This window comes from Phocoena phocoena, chromosome 7 (assembly GCF_963924675.1).
Source record: "Phocoena phocoena chromosome 7, mPhoPho1.1, whole genome shotgun sequence".
Taxonomy (NCBI): domain Eukaryota; kingdom Metazoa; phylum Chordata; class Mammalia; order Artiodactyla; family Phocoenidae; genus Phocoena; species Phocoena phocoena.
In genome coordinates, this window is record NC_089225.1 from 106,586,688 (window position 1) to 106,599,796 (window position 13,109).

At 45.2% G+C, this 13,109-nt stretch overlaps 1 protein-coding gene across 1 annotated transcript in view; it reads left to right on the plus strand.

The window, feature by feature from the left end:
- Positions 1-5,232, plus strand: part of CAB39 (calcium binding protein 39) — a 47,505-nt gene extending 42,273 nt beyond the window's left edge. The window contains exons 6-8 of the mRNA XM_065880503.1: positions 1,614-1,679; positions 4,240-4,383; positions 5,011-5,232. Coding sequence (XP_065736575.1) covers positions 1,614-1,679; positions 4,240-4,383; positions 5,011-5,199 — 399 coding nt within the window. The 3' untranslated portion in view covers positions 5,200-5,232. The remainder of the gene's footprint in view (positions 1-1,613; positions 1,680-4,239; positions 4,384-5,010) is intronic.
- Positions 5,233-13,109: the final 7,877 nt, after the last annotated feature.

Genomic DNA, 13,109 nt, shown 5'->3' on the forward strand with positions numbered 1-13,109 from the left:
ATAGAATGGCGCTCACGGAGAGCAAATCTTTGAGGGGGCCAAACAGTGCCTGACCTCTGTCTCTCCTAGTCCTTTATTGCTGGCCCAGGGATAAAATCTAACCAGGCAGTTCTCCTTGAGAATAATTTCTTGCAACCAAAGCTTACCCTAAAAATTATGCAGCAGAAAATCGTAACTTGCATTTTCTGTCGAGAACTTGAGGTGTTCCTGTTTCTGCATTATTGATTAAAGGCAGACCCAATTGTTTGATCATTGGCTTGACGATCATTTGAGAGAAGGTAGGGTTAACAGCCATCTCTGAAGAGAAAAGTTTTAGTTGCTTGCATACTAAATAGATGGCCGTCCCACCTCTGCCTAGAGATAAGCGACAGAATGAATGCGTAGGCAGTTCTGGTTAGCTTTAAACCAAGGGCCACCCAGATAGTAAATATTTGAGGCTTCATAGCCATGCAGTCTCTGTCAGCTCTCCTGTCTGTTCTACTGCAAAAGCAGCCATAAAGAGTTCATAAACTGAATTTGTTTACCATACACAAATGAGCATGGCTGCGTTCCAATAAAACTTGTATAAAAACAGACGGTGGGTTGGATTTGGCCCATGAGCTGTAGTTTGCCAACCCCTGCTCTAAACCACAGACGAATGGCTGATGAGAACCCATCATAAAGCAAAGGTAGAAACGGTTTTAGCATGGACAAATTACAAAGCAGGCATTCTCTACCACCCACCACAACCGAGGAAAGGTCTCAGTAAAGCACTGATACCCAGCAGAGTCATACTAGTACTGCAAAACTTTGGAACTTTTAAAACCTGTCTGTAGTTAAAACAAACAGCTAAGTGGCCTTCTCTTCTAACTTTTGGGAAGTGTGGCCCTAGCCCTTGTGTGCCCTTCACTTCTATTTCCCACCTCCCTGCTTTCCTCTGCTTCTGCTCCTCACCATTCCAGGGACACTGTTCTTGTTAGGGAGCACCATTTTGTAAATCTAGTGGACATTCATCAGCTCTTATATCTGTATCATTTTGCATTTTCCAGGTCTTCGCTCATGCTGTGTTCTTCCCTTTCTTTTCCCCAAGAGTATCTCTTCTCCCCATTTCCGAACGAAATCTCTCCCATTAGTCAAGTTTGAGCTCAAGTCCTACCTTCTGTGGGACACCTGCCTATTTAAAAGTGCTGAATTTCTTCTCTCTTCTTTTTTAATTATTTTCTCTTCTTGCTTTGAAAGAACAGGCAACTTTTCTATTTGTGCTTGTGCTTTGGACTAGTTGAGTTGTAAAAAAATAGGAATTTTCTAATCTAACACCAGGAAATGAGAGCTGACTCAACAGTGAGAAAACAGTGGGGGGAAAGGGAGTTCTGTTGTGTGCATATGGAGTTTGGACAGAAGAGGACCAGATTTAAGCTATATGCGCACCTGGCTAGAGCTGGGAGGGGGCCAGGAGCCTTCTTCGTAGAGGTAACCAGTGGGTATCACCTTGAGGATGGGTGTGAAGCAGACAGGAGGGGCTGAGCTTGGGCAGCGATTGGCCTTTGTGCTGTTAGAAGTTTGTACTCAAGCTTTTTAATGTTATTACTGGTCTTTAAAAAAATAACTCTGATACGTGTTTTCTTGTCTTTTAGTTCTTCAGTGAATATGAGAAGTTACTTCATTCAGAAAATTATGTGACAAAAAGACAGTCACTCAAGGTATGACAAATTATTGAAGTAATTCATTTCTCTCCACCCCTTATTTGAAATGTGTGTTTGGGGAAAGGGAGATATGGTGCTATGGGTTCTAGACCTTTGCAGGGAAAATACACTTGCCCATGGTCAAGATTTTTGTGGAAAGGAACAGGCGGGGTTCAGCAGTGGTTCATGCGGGGCAGCTGCCCCTGCTCACCTCCTCATGTGTTAGAGATACCAAAATGGAACATACAGAATTTTGAAGAGGATTTAATCATTTAGTAATGAGGTATTTTAGATTTGGGAGCCTATTGTTAAAACTTAGAATCGTATCACCAAATTGAAGGCGCTGCAGGTGTTTTGTTCCCCAGAATGCTGCCCAGATGGCACAATCTTGCTGTGTGAGGGGAGAGGGGTGGCCGTGAGCAGTGACACTGTGAACCGTAGACGAGTTTGGCTGCTTTGTATCAAAATAGGATGTGGACAATTCCATTTGAAACTTAAATATTTAAAACTCTAGAACAGGGTTTGGCAAACTACCAAATCCAGCCCACTGTGTATTTTTGTAAATAAAGTTTTATTGGAACACAGATGTATTCTTTTATTTACATCTTGTCTGTGGCTGTTTCGGCTACAACAGCAGATTTGAATCGTTGCCCCAGAGACACTATGGCTAGCGAAGGAATGGATATGAAGCAAGTCTTTCATTCCTACAGTTTCTCATGAACACATGGAGAAATTCTGAGGACCAGTGGTACTCTAAAAATGTATTTTAATTTGTACTCTCTTTTTTGCTGCCACATTGGCATTTATTTATCCCTATATTTATTTTACCAGCAAATTTGTATTCCCTGTACCAAGCTTCAATTTATTTGTTTGTTTGTTTGTTTTTGTTTGTTTATTTTTGGCCCCGCTGCATGGCTTATGGGATCTTAGTTCTAAGACCAGGGAATGAACCCTGGCCCTCGGCAGTGAGAGCGTGGAGTCCTAACCACTGGACCGCCAGGGAATTCCCCCAATTTTTTATGTCCAAAGAAATTCTTTAAATTACTGGTCATCCTTCTCTAGATAATCACATTGAAATGAGTCATTTTCAGTATTTCTTTGGTTTCTGTGACAGAAAATTAACACCCAATAAGTCTATGCATACTTAATACTACCTTTTGAGCCTCCGTAAGAGTAAATACTGGGCTTCTTACTTTGAAAGTTGTATATTTTCTGATTCAGATTTGATGTGAAACCTATGTGAGCTTTTGAATTCTGCCTCTAAATTCTTTATAAATCCTAAGTAGAATAGATTTGTTTTCCTGCACATCAGGTTATTTTTGATTTACTATGATGACATGTTATTTATCTAGAGATCAGTTATCTGGAAACTTCAGGTATCTAGAACATAGCCAGGAACCCAGAAAGGAATTAATAACAGCAAGTAAACCATGGCAAAGTAGCTCTATCCATGCATTTTCCTTCCCTTAGACGTCACTCCATGTCTCTTATTAGACTCGGGTCCAGCGTGCTTTTCATGTATTCATGCTTTTACTTCTCACTATACTCTCATAAGATACAGGTCCATTAACCACTCCCACTGTACAGATGATAAAACTGAGGCACAGAGAAGTTAAATAACATTCTCAAGGTTAGAGAACTCACAGGGAGCAGGGAGTCAGGACTGGAACCCAGGAAGGCTGGTGCCAGGGGCCAGGCTCTCCACTGCTCTGCTTCTGCCTGTGTCCACAAGGACCACAGCTTGCTCCCTGTCCCCAGGCAGGTTATACCACCTGCACACTAGTCCTTGACTAGAAGTTGGCACACTGACAGCATGAAGAGGTGACTGCTGGCTTCAGAAAAAGAGAAATCTAGAACAAGCAGGGACAATTTTAAAATTAAGGGCTGATACGGTATAGTCAACTCCATAGAACTCAGGAAGCACAGACTTAGCTGAAGGCATGAACTTTTTTTTAGCTTAATTAATGTCATTTTTAGTAATGTTGAGGAGTCACTAAGAAAAGCTTAGAGTATCTTCAGGATACCTTGCTTAAGAAGGAACAGAAAAGTATTTGTTTTTATAAACCTTTCTGAATCAGATAAGATAAAATGATAAGTTTGGTGTGTTTAGGGGTAAGTATGTGGAAAACTTTGTACATGAAACCCTTTGTCCTGTAAAGTTCAGATAAATAAAATAAGAAATAGTAAAATTATTTTTAAATTAAGCTAAGGTATATAGTTATTCAGTAACTTATCGTCTGACCAGTTTCTTTTTACTGAGATAACACAAATGCATATTTAAAGAATAGGTTCTGACAGTCTCAGATTCTGGGCCAAATGTGACTGGAATGTCCTCTTCAGAGAGCAGTGTCAGACTCACCATAGGTTTAAACCCCAGAAGAAACAGGTAGGTGTTCAAGTAACAAATAGGAGGCACTCGTTAGCTTTTAGGTCACAATTCAGTTCAGTTCATCAGTCTTTTGAGTGCCTACTAATATTCTGTGCTTAATAATGATGGTAATTTAATGAATTGTTTTTAAAACTTTGGTTTACTTCAAATCTTAAATGATAATGCAAGAGTAACTGTTTGTCTTCTCAGCTTCTCGGTGAGCTACTATTAGACAGACACAACTTCACAATTATGACAAAATACATCAGTAAACCTGAGAACCTCAAGTTAATGATGAACCTTCTACGAGACAAAAGCCGTAACATCCAGTTTGAGGCCTTCCACGTTTTTAAGGTAGAGTACTAAAAGCATAAACACTAGTTGTTCATCCCATTTCATTTACAAATTACTAAAGTTTTATTAGGTTCATTTTGGTAATCTCAGCGACACAGCTCAGTTCAGTCAATTTTCATAGTTGTGTGGTACAACATTTAAACAAAAATAGACCCAGAAACAGGGTATATACCATTCGCATTTGGGAACAAGCAAAGTTTATTTGTAGAGGGGTGTCGTTTATCTTTGGCATAGAAGATTATTAATCATCAAGTAAAGGGTAATCCATTTCTTAATGCTTTCCACGGAGCTTTTTGTTCTTAAAATCCATTCTGACCTCCTCTGCCCAGAAATAACTCCTGCTCATTTTATTCTACAATCAAAGTCTATATTTAATCGCAACTGCTTAGTTTCAGAGCATGAGTGAATATGTCAGTCCTTTTTGTGCTAAAACATGTAATTCTCCCCCCTTTTTAAATTGTAAAATAAGGTCTTCCAAAGCGAACACCTCTGAATTAATAATCCTGGCTTCACCACAGGCCCCAGGGAAGCATTGGATGTGTATAGCATGTGCTCTGCTAACCGCGGCATACATGTCCCCGTGTCTTGTTCTTTCCCTTTGGCTGATGTTGATTTTTCTCTGTGCAGGTGTTTGTAGCCAATCCTAACAAGACGCAGCCCATCCTAGACATCCTCCTCAAGAACCAGACCAAACTTATAGAGTTCCTCAGCAAGTTCCAGAATGACAGGACCGAGGATGAACAGTTTAACGATGAGAAGACCTATTTAGTTAAACAGATCAGGGATTTGAAGAGACCAGCTCAGCAAGAAGCCTAATTTCCTATAAACATCTAAAATATTAAATCCAAATTCAGCATCTGCTGTTAGCTATTCAGCATCAGGCACTGTTATCAGTCCATGAGGAACATTACTGCTAATCTGCTGTTAGTGAACGGTTTTCCTTTTACCTGTTTGTTTTTTAGTCCAAGTTGGAGAACGTAGCTGCTGCTTTCTTGCACGCTAGAGCACACGTGGACTTTTTCTTGATCTCTGTGTCATTTCAGAATTCAAAGACTCCGTTTGCTGTAGAAGTTCTGAACGTGGCTAGGTTCATGAAGGCAAATGCATAGATGATAGTGTGTGTTAGGGGAAGAGGGCACTGATACTATCAGAGCAGACCTGCTTGTTTGCATTTATCTTTGTTAAAGATCTGGGTGTGGATTCTTGGTAAGATTATATGCCTTCACTAATGGAAGACTGTGCAGAGCTTTATTTGAAATCATAGGGGAACTGTATCCAAGATGTGAGCTTCTTGGATGGATAAAGTTGACACACGAATAAATTGATACTGAAACTTAGCAGCTTCTCAAAATTGTGAAGCTCCGTAAGGTCATAAGGAAAATGTATATATGCTTTTCACAGCTTTCTAGAATTTTTTGACATTTGATTTTCTTGAGACTTGTAAACCTGGATATGTTGAAGGGTATTTGTTAATTTTACTTTTTGAAGGTATTTTAAAACAGTAGAGCTAGCAACGACACCTCGCATTTCATTTCAACAATGCTTACAGTTTCCTTTTGTATATAATTCTTAGAATGCTCATTTCTTTTAAATGATTTAATTTGTACAGCAGAGGAATGTTATTGTATTAGTATGTAACTATTACCTAATATTGAGTTTTTGCAAAAAATGAATGCTCATAATATGTAATTGAAATACTTCAGATCACCTGAAAATGCTGATTTAAGTATCACAGCATTAAAAGAAAAAGTAAACCAGTCCTTTGTATTCAGTTATCCAATGGGGTGCCATCAGTAGGCTACAATACAGATCTGGAACTCAGTCAGCTACACTTTCCTGCATAATATTGGCCTTACTCATTTAAAATGAGTCATGAGTTCTCCACATCTATGAATGATACCGATTATGCTAAATTAATGCCGATTCTTTGTGTGTGGGGGAGACCTCTGTAGAGCACCTTTTCTTTCTTAAAGTAATCCAGTACAATAGTTGTGAAACTGAATAATTAAAACTTTGGCTTCTCTTAGGAAAAGAAGAGTTCCTAGTCATAGGTGTCATGGGGAAATTTATTTTTTTTAATGTCCTGTTCCTTAATGCTGCAAATTATCAGTATTTATAAAGTAACTGATTTTGCACCACTTTTTTGTTACTGTGACCACGGCAGAACAACGTCTCCTAGAATATATCTATGTAAAGTTATTAGAATGGTATCTGTTCATCTTAGTGATATGAAGATCACAACTAACAACTTACAAATCAGAGTTTGTCAGTTCGAATTCAGCATGGCTGTAGCTGATTAAGAAATTTATATAATTATTCTTTGCTAGCCTCTCTTACTAATTGAATTATCAGCCAGTAAAGTGAGACTCCCAATTGATGTTTCAGCGGCTTTAAGATCTCCTTCTAGGAGCACCAGTTAGGAAAACAGCTCCAGAAAACATAGATATATTTTATTCTGTTTAATTGAAATGGCAGTCTACACTTATAATTGGTTTTCCTGAGGCTGTCTTTACCAAAATCTGTGTAAAATAATTCATGTTTTTCTATCGGAACTAGAGAAAGCAATCCAAGCTCCTTGAAATGAAAATATCCAAGATGTTTAGGAAGGCAGACTTGGCTGCGATGCATCATTCTGGTTCTTGTGGTCCAGTGCTGGGTATCTGGATTCCGTGCGCAAACATTAATTACACCAAGTGGAAGAAAGGTTTCCTTGCCAAGCTGGTTCTTAGAACTTGAAACAACAGCTTCCACTTTGGCAGTGCTGTCATAGCACTAGAGCCTGTGTGGAAGACAGGGGTGCAGTGTGTCAAAGAAAACACTGATATATTACTATTGCATTGGAATCTGGGGATAGTTAAGACTTTGGGGTTTTTGTTGTTAAAATGTGAAAACATTCAAAGTTGAAAAGTTGCATTTGAAGTTATCATTTAATATATTCATATTACCAAAACTATTATACTGGAAGTGGTTTCTTTTTGTGTTATAAAGGTTTCATTTTACATAAGTCAGTTACTCAATGTGTGATTTTTTTAACCCTTAAAAAAGGTGGAGATGTATACAATTGTTAACAATGCCATGGAAGCATTTCCTTTCTCTTGAGGAAAAGTAAATTTCTTATCAGATTATCTGGCTGGCCCTGTAATTTAAATTAAAATAAAATTTTGGAGAAACAGCATCGGTTTTTTGGTTTTATGATGTCATAGATAAATTCACTTGTGTCACTGTGAACAACACCATCAGGAGACACGGTAGCACAAACTTTGTCACAAACTGTACCCAGGAACAGTTAATACACAAGCCTCTAAGTCTTTTTTTTCCCCTTCGAGGTTTTATTTTTGTTGTCAAAAATGTGGTTTTCATTTAGGTCATAGCTCCCTGGCCTTTCCTTTCACAGTTAAGTATTAGTAAGCCTTATACAAGCGTTGCTTCTTAGACCGTAGCATTTGGGGAGTAGATCCTGTCGCTGGTTCTGTGATTATTAATACGCTAAGATAAAAGTGAGTGCTTGCCAGGACTATTTATAAATTACTTGAGTGAAATTATATTTTCTTCTTTTTTTGGGGGGGGGTGCTGTGTTGGATCTTAGTTGCTGCCTTGAGGTGCGGGAGCTCAGTAGTGGCTCTGCGTGGGCTTAGCTGCCTAGCAGCACGTGGGGCCTTAGTTCCCCCACGAGGGATTGAACCCGAGTCCCCTGCATTGGAAGGTGGATTCTCTACCCTGGGACCACGGGTGAAGTCCCTTGAGTGAAACTATAATGAAGGTTGAAAGAATTATGGAAGGAAGCACAGTGTTAAATGGCACCTGCGAGGAGGTCCGTCCTCCGGGCCACCTGCTAAGACGTGGCACACAACTCTGCCCTCGAGGTTTATTTTTTTGTAACCCTTGTCAGCGGATGGGGTCTTCATCCTCCCCGACGTGTTCTTGCCAAAAGCACTCGTCTGAAATCGGAATAACAGCGTTTTGCTTGTTATAATCTCTTATAGGTAGTGCGACCCACGTGTCTGTCGCGCTTCTCCAAAGACGACGGCGGGACCAGGCGACGCTGCCCCTCCTCAGGGTGAGCGGGGGAGCCGCGCGTCACGCGGAAGGAGAGTCCACACCGAGGCCTGGATTCGGGCTCTCACGCGAGTTCCGCTTCCTCCTTCAGCCCCCCGCCCCGCCCCCCGTCTCCACGCCCGCAGCTGAAGTTACCCGGCTTCTCCCTTCATCTGTGACGGTCAAACAGACCGTGGTGGCGAAGGCCCGAGGAGGGCGGCCGCGCTCACGCGCTTGTTCTGGAAGCGGAAGCCGCCGGAGGCCGTGAGTCCCCGCGCCCAGCGCGCCCCGCAGAGGCCCCGAGGCGGGGCACCGGCCACTCCTGTGTCCTCCCCACACCTCACGACCCTCCCTCCGGAGAGGTGAAGGCACGAAGGACGAGGTGAGACTCCCCCAGCACAGTCTCAAGGTGCTCCCTCCCGCCGAGCGGCGACCCCGCTTCCGGCGCCAGCGCGCACTTCCGGTCCCTCGCAGCCGCCGGGCACTTAGCCCCAGACGGTTAACGCGACCGGAGACTTACACCTTCTCGCGGGCACTGCCGCCTCCCGGAGTTCACGCCTTCCGGGGCGCCAGCTGTTGCTTCGGGGGCCGCGCGCTTGCACGAGGCCCCACAGTGACCCTCGGGGGATGGCGCAGCCCGGGTCCCCGCGTGGCCGTCGGGCGGGGGCCGCACACCGGACCTCGGCTCCGGTCCCCGCTGCGGCGGTAGGGTGCAGCGCGTGCACGGAAGGCCGGTGTCCGCGCGCTGCCCGGGGACCCTCCCTCGGTCCCCAAGCGTGGCAAGCAGCGGTGTCTGCGCGGAAGGTCGTGTGCTCTGAGGTTATGAAACACGTTTCTAGGTAGCCCTAGAAACAGGCACCAAGATTTGGGGGAAGGTTTCTGTTTTTCACCATCCTCCGCAAGATGAGCTGCAGCCCGTGAGCATTCCTGTTTCTTGTATCACCTGCACACTCGCTGTTCCGTGCGAGCAGCACGGTTCTGCTCCGCTTTTCAGTATCTGGGTCCTCTGTTCGTTGGAGATTCAAGCGCGTGCGGAAGCGGCGGGCAGGGCCCAGGGAAGCTTCCTAAGAGGCGGCGGGCAGCCGGCTCCCTCTGCTTACTCCCTGGTGGGCCTCCCTGCAACCCCCCCCCCACACGCCCCTCCTTGCAGCTCCCCACCTTACAGCCTCCCCCGTGTGCAGAAGGCGGCCAGGGTCCCAGAGGCGCCGCTCCTAACCCGACAGCGCCCGGTCCTGCTGGGCTGAGGCCGCCCGGGACCAACTCCCTGGGGCTGAGTAGGTGGGGGCCGGTGGCGACCCCCGTCACACGGACACACCAAGAGGACCTGGCGGGGCCTCACCCCAGTCCCTTGGCACCCCCTCCTGCTCTCCGGAAGCTGCTTGCTGTGGCCCCGGGCACCAGAAGTACAGCAGTTACTGTCCCCAGAAGCTGCCCTCAGCCAGCGCCCGGCCCCTCAGCCGGGGTGGGTGCTCCCCAGCAGCACTCGGCTCGAAGCCGCCGCGTCCATGGTTTGCTGACACACCTTTTATTAGATGCTTTCCCTCCCCTGGCTCACGTCCCGCTCGGTACGGGGTTTCCTGGGATTGAGACCCAAGGAAATGACTAGCATTTGAACCCTGGTCCCAGGCTCTGCTTACAGGGACACCCCACTAAGACGTGCTTGCTGTGTTCCTTCTAACCCCGGGGCATGAACTGCCACGCCTGCGGGCGGCCAGGTGAGGGGCCTCCCTCGAAAAAGGAGGCCTGGGACGGCGGAGCAGTGCCGCCCGCCCTCGGGAAACTCCCTTCCGGGCCCGCTCGCCTCGGTATTCGGGAGAGACCGTGGCCGGCACAGCGAGGCCGCTCAGGACCATCGCTGCTGCTGCCGGAGGGGGCGGCTGGACAGGGCACACCCACGGCCCCAAAACTGTTCTCCACGGTCGTCAAAACTGCTAGCAAAACGGAAATTCCCAATCCCCTCATGCTCTGCCCGCTTCCAAAAGAGTTTTTTTAGAAAAGTATAGTATGACCCTACAAAATGATTTTGCACAGTTGGGAATCGGGGCCAGAGTTAGGAAATGTCCGGGTCTAAATTAGAATTGAGATGGGGATCAGTGTGGAAGGGACTAGGGTGGAATCAACTCTGGGCCTCCTTCCCGTTTTCCTGCACTCAACGCTTTACCTCTAAAGATCCACTAGGTGACAGTAGAGCTCTTTGTTTTCAGCAGCTGCCAAGCCTGGGGCATGGGGCATCCAGAAAGCAAATCCAGCCTAACAAATGTGAAGGGACCCAGAGATCCTGTGGCAGTTGGGTGCTGAGTGGTCCCGGGCTTCCTGAGTGCCGTTTTGAGCAAAAAGGAAGAGGTAGTCAAGCGAGGCTGTTAAAAAAAAAAAAAAAAGGCTAGGGCAGATGTGTGATAAAGATGTGAAGTGTGATAAGGATAGTAAAGTGTGAAGGGCAGGATTTACATGATGGGTATATAGTTGTTGTGTTTTTTAAGAAACGTTACTTTTTAGAAGCGTTTTAGTTTTACAGAAAAAAATTGCAAAGATAGTATAGAGAGTTCCCTTATACCCCGCACCTGGTTTCTCTATTATTATTAACATCTTAAATTAGGATGGGACATTTGTCACAATTAATGAGCGAATACTTACGTGTTATTATCAACTAAAGTCCACACTTTATGCAGGTATCCTTCGTTTTCCCCTAACGTCTTTTTTTCTCTGCCAGGACCCCACCCAGGATCACACATGCCATTTAGTCATCATGTCCCCGGAGGCTCCTCTTGGCTGTGCAGTCTCAGACTTTCCCTGCTTTTGATGACAGTTTTGAGGAGCACTGGTCAGGTATTTTGTAGAATCTCCCGTAGGTGGGATTTGTCTGATGTTTTCCTCATGATGCGAATGAGATTATGGGTTTAGGGGAGGAAGACATCCTCATCACAGCATATCAAGGATGCACAGTGTCACCAGGACCTATTCCTGTCGATGCTGACCTTGATCTCCTGGCTGAGCTAGTGTTGTCAGGTTTCTCCAATGCAAAGCTGCTCTTTCATCTTCCCTCTTTCAATTCTGTCCTCTTAGGAAGCAGTCGATATAAGCAGCCCACACCCAAGGGGTGGGGGTTAGGCTCCATCTCCTTAGAAGCAAGTATCTACATATATTTCTTGGAATTTTTCTGCATGGGAGCTTTGACTCTCCTCCCCCATTATATCGTTTTCCCCTGTAAAATCCTTTCAGTTTTCTGCCTGAAACGTTTTGTGCTTGAAACGTTTCATAATAAAATGAAACAAAATCACTGATCCAAAAAATGGCCGAGGGTGGGGTGTGGTATTCACCCAGCACGTGTGGCTGAATGCAAGGTGAAAGGCCACTCCGGTGTTCAGGATGTGAGGGGACAGAGCAGCACACGTAGCACCTTCACCACTGCACGTGTGTGTCCAACAGATGTACCAGGTCCAAACCAGAACTCCTGCAGGCCTCCCACCCTCCAGGCTCAGGGCTCTGGTTGCTTAAATCAACAGTCATCCTTGATTCCTTGTCTTGTCTCCCACCATCTCCTCCCATCCAGTCAACAGCAAATCCTGTTGGTTCTGCCTCCAAATGCTTTGGTCTCAAGGTTTCGAGTCAGATGTCCTTGCAACAATTATAACAAGACCTTCTACAATTATAAGAAAGCTTTTTTCCCTTCTTAGGAAACAGACTTAGAAATTTAATTGTATGATGATGCGATACAGAATAAGTATCAACTTTATTTTTGTGGTAACTAGTAGGTAAATATTGGGCTGGCCAAAAAGTAAGATGTTACGGAAAACCCAAACGAACATTTTGGCGGCCCAATATTTGCTAACCATCTCCATCTAAATCTTCCTAAAGCACCCATGTCAACATTCTTTCAAGGTTCTTCATTAACTGCCAACAATCCTCATTAATACTGACTGAGTGATTACCAAGCATTTTACAAGGGCTAACTCACTTAATCCTCATAACACTCAGATGGTTAGGCCCTCTATTATCCTGATTTTACAGAAGAGGAAACAGAGGGACAGAGAGGTTAAGCGACTCAGCTAAGGCCACACAGCAGTAGGTGGCAGAGCCAGAAGTGGACTCAGCAAGCAGCGTCTCTTTTCTTCTTTCTCCGTCTTACACTCTACATTCTCTTCCAAGTGCCTGCCTTCCTCCAAAATTAGCAAGAGCAGATAATTGAGGCCCAATGAGCAGTGGCAAAGTGGGTCTCAGAATCTCACCCACTCTGACCAACTGTTTACATTAAACGCCCAGGAGGAGAGGTCGTTTGTCTGGCACCCTCCTCACAGGTTCCTGGAACCATGAGGCAAGGCTAGGAGCAGCTTCTCAACCTGATATGAACATGCCACTGGCGGGCGGGGGGGCGGTGTGTGTGGCCTTGATTAAAAGCTGATTCGCATCCAGTCCGTCTGGGATGAGATCCTGCTTTTCTAACAAGCTCCCAGGGTGCTACGGCCCCAGGACGGTCCAGCCTCTGGCGGTGGGGACAGGTGGACATCCACCCTAACATCAGGCCTTCCGGGAGGGCCACGTGCCTCCAGCACGTGGAGGACATTCCCGAGCTGCCGCTGGCCGGGGTTTTGAGTCTGGCCGGTAGCAGCTTCACCGGCTGACACTGGGGCAGCAAATCTCTGTCCTGCTCAAGATGCAGGAAGATGAGGCTTGAGAGGGAGCAAGGTTCCTCC